This window comes from Tauraco erythrolophus, chromosome 27 (assembly GCF_009769465.1).
Source record: "Tauraco erythrolophus isolate bTauEry1 chromosome 27, bTauEry1.pri, whole genome shotgun sequence".
In the NCBI taxonomy this organism is placed as follows: domain Eukaryota; kingdom Metazoa; phylum Chordata; class Aves; order Musophagiformes; family Musophagidae; genus Tauraco; species Tauraco erythrolophus.
Genome location: NC_141491.1, coordinates 1,339,663 through 1,350,111, shown reverse-complemented (window position 1 = coordinate 1,350,111; position 10,449 = coordinate 1,339,663). Strand labels below are relative to the sequence as shown.

The 10,449-nt window shown below is 49.0% G+C and overlaps 1 protein-coding gene across 1 annotated transcript; it reads left to right on the top strand.

The window, feature by feature from the left end:
- Window positions 1–678: 678 nt before the first annotated feature.
- On the top strand, window positions 679–9,337 carry CAMK1G (calcium/calmodulin dependent protein kinase IG). The gene is made up of 11 exons (XM_009988226.2): window positions 679–770; window positions 2,877–3,005; window positions 3,535–3,609; window positions 4,386–4,524; window positions 4,631–4,754; window positions 5,313–5,388; window positions 5,941–6,053; window positions 7,031–7,109; window positions 7,532–7,619; window positions 8,310–8,737; window positions 9,244–9,337. Exons 1-11 carry the CDS (start codon window positions 679–681, stop codon window positions 9,335–9,337), a joined length of 1,437 nt encoding a protein of 478 aa, XP_009986528.2.
- Window positions 9,338–10,449: the final 1,112 nt, after the last annotated feature.

The following is a 10,449-nucleotide window of genomic DNA, read 5'->3' as shown; positions in this document are numbered from 1 at the left end:
CGCTTGCTCCATGTCGCAGCACATCAGGGCAGGGCACCGGAGCCGGGCACCTCTCCGCCGCCGCAGCGGCCACCCACCCACCGGCACCGCAGCCTTGCGAGGAAAAGGCAGCGGGAAGGTTGTGACTCAGAGCCAAAGCAATCTGTCAATTAACAAAAATTAAAGACTACAGCAGCGCAAACCATACAAGACAGATCAACAAAATGTTTTACATCAGTTCCCCTCCCTGCAGTCATGAGCTCTTGAAACTATTTATTATTCGAGTGATAAAGCAGCTCAGCTGTAATCCATCTTCCTCACTAGTTGTACCTAACTTTTAATCCATGAAGTCACGGATGCCATGGTCAAAATTAGCCACCATTCAGCAGGGGGTTTTTAACCACTAAATACGAAGCACGACATAAACATTCGTTAACCAACAAATCGTCGTATGGTCACCAGGTCCTGCCCAGCTGCTCGGTGTCACACTGCACCGACGGCTGGAGCGGGATGTAGCGGCAGGGGCACGGTTGGCACCGAGTTGTGAGTAGCAAAAGCAGCACAAAATTTCACGTACTTGAAAATTCTGGCTCCTCTGACCACACAGACACCGTTCCCAGCATCCTGAGCCCGGCCACAGCGGTCACCTCTCTCCTCTTCCTCTTCCTCGCAGCGTTCCCTGCTTGCACTCTGGAGGAGATGGGTCGCATGGAAGAGGATGACAGCAGCTCCTGGAAGAAACAGACGAGCAACATCCGAAAAACATTCATTTTCATGGAGGCCCTGGGATCGTAAGTACCACTGCTGAGCCACCTCTAGATACTGGTTCCCCAGTTAAAGTTTTTGCTTTATTCCTGCTAAGAACACTGGTCTGCTGCTGCTGCTGCAAGGTCAAGTAAGGTCAAGGGATGGCTCTGGGAGAGGTATTATAATAATAAGCTGTATATTTAGCTCATAAACCCTGACTCAGTGGAGGGATGAAGCAAGAACAAGGATGTTCAAGTTGTACGACACCTCTCTGTGAGGGAACAGCTTCATTTGCCTATTCACACAAATGAGACAAGAAAACATTTCCAAAGTGGTGGAGGAGGAATTGAATTACCTCCACCAGCGAGTTCCGTCACGGCCAATTTTTCTACGACTTTAGAACCCACGACAAAGCTCACAAAAAAACAGCTACTCCAGAGCTCGGCGACATTTTAAATTACCACGTTCCTGATCAGCCTCAGAAATTAGTTAAATCATCCAGCAGCTTTCTCTGAAGGAATGAGGTTAGAAAAAGCTTTGTTCTCTCCTAGCCAACTTGTTGATTCATCATTTTTTAATAAGGGGCATAATTATTATAAACTGTTTGGGACAGATACATAGAACAGATGCCCCAGCATCTGATTTGTAGGTTGTTCATTTCCTACTATCACATTAATAGGAAAATTTAGCATTAGAAATTGGGATTTTTCCCATGTGCACCACTTCAGCTGGCTGAGGAATATAAATGAAGATGTGGGACCTAAAACTACCTGGAAACTTACTGTCACCTTCCCCCACATCCACAACTGATGGATTAGGGGACCTTAGTGAGGACGTCCCTGCCTATTCCCCGGGAGCTCTCAGGAACTTGAAAGGCATTTCCACAAAACAGCCTTCAGAGCTCAAATGGATAAAAGGGAAAAAAGCGTGTGAAACAAAGAAAAGGTCCTGACCCACCCACTTTTAGGGCCAGAGGAGAGGAGACCATTATGTATAATTTACTGAGTGAAGCAAAGACTCAAATTCATCCATAGGGATGCCTTCCCAAAAACCTGTGGGTTTTTTCGTTCTGTTTTTGTGTTTGGTTTTTTTTTTCTCTCTTGTTGGGTTTTGGCTTTTTTCCTTGCTAAGAGCCAGGCCCTGGCACAGCCCGAGTCCTCACAGCCCCAGTGGTCTTGCACGTTATTTCGGCAGCACTGGGACCCCTGGAGGAGGAGGGAATGCCTCGCTCTGCCCCCAGCTCCCACCGCCTGCGCACACCCAGTGGAGAGTTCCCTTTAACCGCCATCAATTAATCTGCTGCTCGTTTGATGAGGATTACCGAGGACTGACCTGGCAAGGTTTGCACTGTCACTATCCCGAGACACGTGTTCAGCTGCCTGAGACAAACCTTTAACAGGGTTGTGAGCTTTAGGAATGTTATAAATACCTGCCCGTCGCTGCGCCGGGCTGAACCCTGGCGGGAACGTACGGGGCACTCATTGTCACTTTGTCCCTCAGGGCACGCAGGTACGAGCAGTCTCTGCAGGAAGAAAACGCGTTAGATGCTGGATGAAAACATTAACTGAGGTTACCCAGTTGTTTGGCACTTTATTTACATGGAATGCTGGCTGGTACACCCAAACCACAGCACCACGGGGATGTGCCTCCTCCGGCACATCCCAAAAACTGTGTGTGCCACCTGCCTCCCCAGATCCGGGTGGGCTCTGAGCCCGGCACGGCTGCGGCTCACCCATCGCCCGGCACGGCTGACCCATCACCTGGCACGGCTGCAGCTCACCCATCGCCTGGCACACGCAGCAGTAAAACACTCGACTGTCTTTACAGTCAGTCCTGAAGAACGTGATTTAATTTCATTGCAGGGATCTTTTTTTGTCCGCTACCTCAACACAGCTTCATGATGAACTATGCAAAACCAACCTTTTCTCTACAAACAGAGAGAATTGTGGCTTTTTTTCTACGTATAATCCTGCATTGAATATCCTAAGTTTGGGGTTGCTGAAGATGTAGTTTGAGCTTTACAATAGGCATCCACTTAGAGCTAAGTCACTACCATATCACTTTTTCTTGCTTTTTCCTCTCTCTCTAAGTATCCTTCCAGTTCACAGCAGCAGCATCTACTGAAATACAACTTCTTCTCCTCTCTGCAGAGGTGCCTTTTCAGAAGTTTTCCTAGTGAAGCAAAGGAGCACTGGCAAGCTCTTTGCTCTGAAATGCATCAAGAAGTCTCCTCTCACCAGGGATAGCAGCTTGGAGAACGAAATAGCAGTGTTGAAAAAGTGAGTATATCTACGTTGTAAAGTAATGTGGAACAAATGTCCTTCCTTAAGACCTGTGGCTTTACAGTAATAATAATAATACAAAGAAGTAAGTATTTCTTTTAAAAGAATATATAAATATGACTATGAATTACTAGATTAGTAAGGTTCCTGCTCTCATTCCTCTGCTGGACTTGTAACCCCCACAGCTGTACTGCCCCAGACCTGCAGAAGGAGATAGATGAAGCCAAGCAGTGCTCGGGAGAGGAGAACCAGAGCCGATGCTTTTGCAATCCCAGTAACACACCTGACACCGAGCAGGCAGCTGCTTAAAAACGAAGGCTCTGGTCCTCCGCTGTGGGTGCCCGGTGCTCCCGAGGGAGTTTGCAGCAGCATCAGCGATCCTCTGCCACGTGGGCGAGGGAGATCGGCCACAAAACAGCCCAGTGAACTTTCACTGGCGATTAAAGCAGGAGACTGTTGGGTTTTCCACTTGAGAAGCCACTTTGGCCTCGCCAGGTTTGTTTCTGACCCACGTTTGTATTTGCAGAATAAAGCACGAAAACATCGTGACTTTAGAAGACATTTACGAGAGCGCGACCCACTTCTACCTGGTCATGCAGCTGTAAGTACCCACAGAGCCACTTCTTTTTGGGCCACAGAGGATGAAGAGTGGCAGGACCAGGGCAATGCACCGTGTTTCAGCTCCTACACGCTGGAGCCCCTCGCACGTAAAAGTTGGATGCACTGGAGCTGTTCAAACACCCCTCGCTAACGAAGCGAGAGCCACGTGGTTTGAACTAACCTGGATGCTTCTCATGCAGTCTTGGCCCGTGCTCGTTTTAGCAGCAAGTTTTCAAACCAAGATTAGGACCTATTTATGCAAATTAATTCATCACAGTTTAGCAGGGCAGAGACAGAAGTATTTCTAATTAAAGCTGAGCCACACAGGGTTTCTAGAAGTGAAAACGGGCAACATGTCAGCTGCAGAGAAAGCAGCTCGCTGCAGGCACCACCTCCGAGCACCCGGCTGCTACCACTAACTTGCAAATTTGGCTAAAGGAAGCAATCACAGAAAAACATATATCTGCTCATATTGCAGAGCCTAGAGGCAATCCTGCCTGCGGTGCTGGATGCCTGCAGCTCACACCTGCCAGGAATCGCCTCGTAACCTTACCCAAATTCCCCAGGTTTACCAGTAACACATACTGGTATGCTGAAATTGCACTCAAAAGTGTCCATCAGCCTCAGCCTCGCAGGCACCGCTGCCAAGGAACGGTTCTGCTATAGGTGGAGCTGTAAAAGAACCAGAAAGTTATCTTGCTGTGTACATAAAAGCATTATTAGTTTTGTTTCATTTTCTTTCCAGCCTTTTTTCTTTCTGAACTACCATTTCCACAGGGTATCTGGGGGAGAGCTGTTTGACCGAATTTTGGAACGAGGAGTTTACACCGAGAAGGACGCGAGCGTGGTGATCCACCAGGTCCTGACCGCAGTGAAGTACCTCCACGAGAACGGAATAGTCCACCGCGACTTGAAGGTGAGACGTGTCCCCCAGCAGCAGCAGTGCCCCGGGGAGCTGCCCCACGGCTTTCTGTTGCTCCTTTCCATTCTCCTACCACAAATTTCAACCTCTGTGTTCACAGCCTGAAAACCTTCTTTACCTTACTCCTGAAGAGAACTCCAAAATCATGATCACGGACTTCGGCTTGTCGAAAATGGAGCAGAATGGCATCATGTCCACTGCCTGTGGGACTCCGGGATACGTTGGTAAGCCAAGGATCAGGAACAGGCTTGTGCTGGTGGACTGTCTGGAATAAAGGTTGTCCACGTAGGGTACGTTGCCCGGCAGAAAGGAAAAAAAATACCTAATTATGTTAACAACATGCTACTCACAGGCGCACTGTGTGGACCACGTAAAGACTGGGCTACAAGTGAGCTTACAGACTGCAAAATCCCAGGATGCTTAAAAGTGCAAAAGAAAAGATAATTTTAAGAGCAATATATTTCAGTGTTAGGTATTTATTGGAAAATTACAAAAATAATTAACACAATGGGATTTTGTTTAGTGTCCACCAGACTGCATTGGCTCGATCCACAGCTTACTGCTCAAAACCTCCGGACACAGGCAGAAATCATCAGTGGTTCTTTCTGTTCAATGGTATAAAACAGACACAAAAAGCAGGGAACTGATCCAACTGGTGTATGGGTTGTTACTGGCTGATTCTCTGCACTGGCACCTCAGAGTACAGCAGAAACTACTGCTTTTCCCAGCATGAGATAACGTATTATTGCTTAGATTTTTCAGTTGGTTTTGCTCCCCTGCAGCCCCCGAAGTCCTCGCCCAGAAGCCATACAGCAAAGCCGTAGACTGCTGGTCCATTGGAGTCATCACCTATATCCTGTGAGTAAGAGCAATCAGCCTCCCACTTGTTTTTCCCTGAGTTTCCCAACTCCTCCATCGCTTCATACACCTCTGCAGAGCAGCAGCGCAAGCGGAGGCGATCCGGGACCTCCCATTTTGCTGCGGGAATACCGCAGCGGCGTGTTCTTTTGCACGGATTCACTAGACCACAGAAACAAAGGGGACGTGAGGAATCAAGTACTGGAGCGGAGATGAAAAGAATTACATTTCCTCTATTATGTGCCTCATCCTATGCTTTGGGTTTTTTTCAGTTGCCCACAAATACCATTCAATCTTCCTTGGTACTTTTTGTTTCATTTCCTCCCACACCATGCAGCTATGTACCAGCTGTGGCTTTGTCCTTTCGCTGCTGCAGTCAAGTTTTTAACTCTTTTCTGCAGCTTTACTGATACACTTAGAGGTGAGGGACAGACGGATGGGTAGAGTAGCCCCCCTGTTCCTCACCCCCTCGTGCCCAGCCTGGCCGGGCTGCGGACGGTGCCGCCGTGGATGGCAGCACTGAAGGACCGGGCGCTTTCTGCTCTGTTCCAGGCTGTGCGGGTACCCTCCTTTCTACGAAGAGACTGAATCCAAACTCTTTGAAAAGATTAAGGAAGGCTACTATGAGTTTGAGTCTCCGTTTTGGGATGATATCTCAGAGTCAGGTAAAGCTCCGGCGCTGGGAAGCACCGCGCTCCCTCCCACAACTGCAACCCAGAGCCCTGCGACCCGCGGGCACGATCCTGTGCCAGCCGAGCCCCCGTGCACCCCCCAACACCCTCGGCTTGCCTCGGCAGGGACGGGAAAGGATGAAGTGTGGAACTGAGTCCCTTACACAGCAGCAGACCCCCAGCCGTGGGGACCAGCTGCAGATGCCCCCGGTGCCACGGTAGTGGGGGTGATGATGCCAGAGCTGAGCTGCGTTGGCAGAATGTGGGCTACGTTGCATCCTCAGCCGAAGCCTCTGTTAACATAACCTTGATTTTCACAAACAATTAGTGAGCTCAGAGCGGGCTTAGGTTTCCCTTGGAAGCAGGGGAACTCCAGCTTTTTTTCATCATGGTTTTCTTTTTCTTTGCCCCTTTTCTTTTCTTCCCATCAGGTCACATTTCCTTACGGCCACGTCAGCCACCACTGCACCCCCCCACCAGCCTAAGCTGCTGCAGAGCTCGCCCGCAGTTCACTGAAGGCAGCAACTTAGCAGCGTGTTTTGAGCATCAGTCTTTTGTACATACAAACAAAACTGGCAGGAGGTTTGTGAGGATTTAATAACAAACACTGCAATCCCCCCTGCGAAAAAAGGAAAAAAAAAAAACCACAAAAACAGGAGGGATGCGAGTGCTCTTTAGGGTAACTTCTAAATCTGCTCAGTTTGCCATTTCTTATGTTTTTTTGGAGTTATTTTTTAGCTGAATAGTTCAACTCAAATCCACACAATCTAAAAGTGAAGCTTGGTAGGTCCCTAGTTAACGTTTCCTCATCTGCAGCCCTTCGCTACAAACATCTCCCTTTAACGGAGCGGTGCGGACACCTCCTGCCCGGGGCTGGCCTTTGCCATGTTTACCCGTGTCCTAGTAGGATCATACCTTGGAACAAGGAGAAAATGACCTTTTCTCTCTGCTTCTCCTCCCCTCCCAAACAGCCAAGGATTTCATCAGGCATTTGCTGGAGAAAAACCCAAACACGAGGTTTACCTGTGAAGAAGCCCTGCGGCACCCATGGTGAGCAAACCAGGGTCCCAGTTGTAACTGGTGGCCACTGGGACTTACTAGCACCCACGTCTCACTCCACGTGCTCAGTGGTAGCTGGGAAGAGGGGTGTCTCCCAGCCCCCGTCACTGACGTCACCATCCGCCTCCGCGTGGCCCTGGGTTTCTTTATCGTGCACGAAGAAAGAAAACGATGAATAATTAAAGATGCAATTTGTGCGTGTTTGCCTCCATAAACAGAGGCAAAGAAGAAATCCCACCCTGAGCTTTTCCAAGCTCTGAAGCGCGTGTTTGTGTTACATTTTGTTGCTGTTTTTCCTTTGGGTTTAATTATTGCTGATTGAACGTACAAAGCAGTTAGTTGCCTCCAGAATGTGGAATGCCTTACAAATGCCATCTGCCTACGAGCCCATTTTCTTCTCTCCCCATCTGCAGGATTAATGGAAATACAGCCCTTCACCGTGACATATACCCATCTGTCAGCGCTCAGATTCAGAAAAACTTTGCAAAGAGCAAATGGAGGGTAAGTCGTTGGCTGGTGGGAGCCTCGAGCCATTTCGCTAACGAACGCCGGTTGCTGCCATCCAGCAGTAAGCGAGGCCTCAGCTGCGCGGGTACGCACCCAAAAGCCGAGATGCTCCAAAGGCTGCCTGAAAATTGCGTGCAGTTCCTCTTTACGGGGTGTTTGGACCCATATTCCCTGCCACAACACGTATGGGTAGATGCACCACAAACTGCACTGTGGTGTCATTGCTAAGAAAGTAAAGAGGAGGGGGGAAGGACTCTTGCCTTTAGACCAAGGGAAGGAAATCGATGCTCCATCAGCAGAGCTTAGTCCAGCTCTTCCTCCATCCAGCCTTGAAGGCAAATCAGTGCTTCATTTATAGCAAGAGCTTTTGTGAAAATTTAGGTGGAGAGAGGAATGCTGTAGGAAACCACAGCGTTTTAAATACTTCCATTCAAAATTCAGCTCTAGTCTCCGTTTCACACCGCGGCGTAATTTATGGCTGTTTTCCCCCGATTACACGTGGTTGTAACCTGCAAAAGCATCCGCAGTTTGCACCCAATGGAAACCGCGGTGCTTAAGCCAGGAACGAGCACGTCCCACTTCCCCCATACGTCGCCGAAGGGGGACAGTCTGTTCGTCCCGCAGCACCCACCCAGCCTGGCATCACTGGGTGCTCACCGTGGGGGTTTTTGTCTTCTCCCCCAGCAAGCCTTCAACGCCGCGGCCGTCGTGCACCACATGAAGAAGCTCCACATGAACGGTCACGCAGCAGCTGAAAGCACCCTCCCCGTTACACAAGTCTCAGAGGCCTCCAGACCCAACACACCCATGGTGGCCACCCGGCCAGCAACGCCGAACGAAGACAAAGACATGTCGCTCCCTCTGGTCCCCACGCGGGGCTGTCCAAACTCTCCCGTTCAGCTGGAGCAGGACACAGGAATGAGAGAGGGAAAGCTGCAAAGCCACTCCGAGAACGGAACGCTGCCCACGGGCAGCAGCCTGGTCCTGCCAGATAACCACAGCCCACCAACAAGAACTTCTTGTGGTTGCAGTCCAGCCTGCGTGGGGCACGAGAAGACGAAGACGTCCTTCTGCTCCGAGACGGTGCTTCTTAAAAAGTCTGCAAAATCTCAGTAGGTATCCAAGTCGTTAGCCATAACTTCCAACAAAATATATGGGAATAACCATCCCTGGAAGGAGTTGCCTGGCATATAAGTTGCTGGCCCCAGGTGGAGGTAGAAAGAAGGGAGGAATAAGGACAGAAGCAAATGTTTTGACTGGCTGGTGCCCAGCCAAGTGTCTTCCCTGCTTGTAGGGGCATCAGGTGAGGCACATTGCCCAGGCTGCGTGGCAAAGCTTGCAGGACGCAGCTGCCACACTCCATTGACTTGAGCACATTTGCTCTCCAGAAACTGGGATTGCCTCTGGTTAGAGCTGCTGAGGCCAATTACTCAGCTGGTGCTGCGTGACCAGACCCTGCCTTTGCTGCAGTGTTGACTCGCACCCAGCTCTGCTCTGCTTCCAGCAGCTGATGTTCTTTGTATCAAAAGCACAATTTCAATTGACCTGCAGAACGATGGTAAATATTGCTGTTTCTCTTTTTCCTTCTTTCTCTTCTGATTCTTCCATTTCCAACCAGTCATTTCAAATCAGAAGTTCTTGTTCCAATGAAAACCAGTAAACACTCTTCTCACTTTGGCACTGGGCAAACCGGAGTTTGTTTGATCATGTGATGAGGCGGCAGCCACCGGCTCCCCACACCGCCAGCGGTAAGTGCTCCACAATCCAATCACCAGCTGCTTTTAATTAATCCCGTTATGGCATGAAAAAGGGAAAGGCACAAACAGCAAAGTGATTGTACATTAAATAAATTGACTCACAGGTTTTTTGCAACAGAAAAAGCCTTAACTAAGCCATCTTTCAAGGAAGAAATCATCTTTCAGCTTCCACTAAGGCCAGTCCAGTGACTCTGAATCCAATTTTTACAATTATAACAGGGTTGCCCAAGGAGTGTGTGGAAGGAAACCAAGCACGGACCTGTCATATCAAACTCCACAATTATTCAAAGCTATTCACTGGGAATCACACTGGAACCAAACAGCTTCATCAGCTGGGATTAGGGCTTTCCAGCTGGGTCTCAGCAAAGGGTTGACAACAAGCTGCTGGTCCATGGCTGAGTGTAGGTAGGGTATCTCTGCAGGCTGACAGGTCATTCCTTTTCCCAGATTTGGTCCAGGCAGGTTGGTTTGAGTTGGACTAGAATAGACTATTTCAGTTGGAAGGGACCTACAAGGATCATCTGGTCCAACTGCCTGATCAATTCAGGGCTGCCCAAGTCAAAGCATGTAAAGGCCATTGTCCAAATGCCTCTTAAACACTGACAGGCTTGGAGCACCACCCACCTCTCTAGGAAGCCTGTTTCAGTGTTTGACCACCCTCTCAGTGAAGAAGTGCTTCCTAATGTCCAGTCTAAACCTCCTCTGGCGCAGCTTTGAACCGTTCCCACGATGGCTGCTTTGCTACCAGAGCATGGAGATGTTTGTGTTGTAGGTGAGCGAAGTACAATCACGAAAGTTTCATCCTGTTTGACCATAGCTTGCCTTAATTCTGGACTAGCTAAATGCTTATCATTTGCACCACGTTAACATGAGCAGTAAGAAGTATTGCTATTAGATCCTGCCATAAAGGATGTTCCTCAAAGGTGAGCATCTGCTACCATAGTTCTCCACAAAGCAAGCTACCTCCTATCATCTTCTATGACATTCTCTGCTGATGAGATATGAACAGAACTGTAAAATATCAAGGACTGATAGAAGAGGCAAATGCAAGTAAGATCTACTATAGG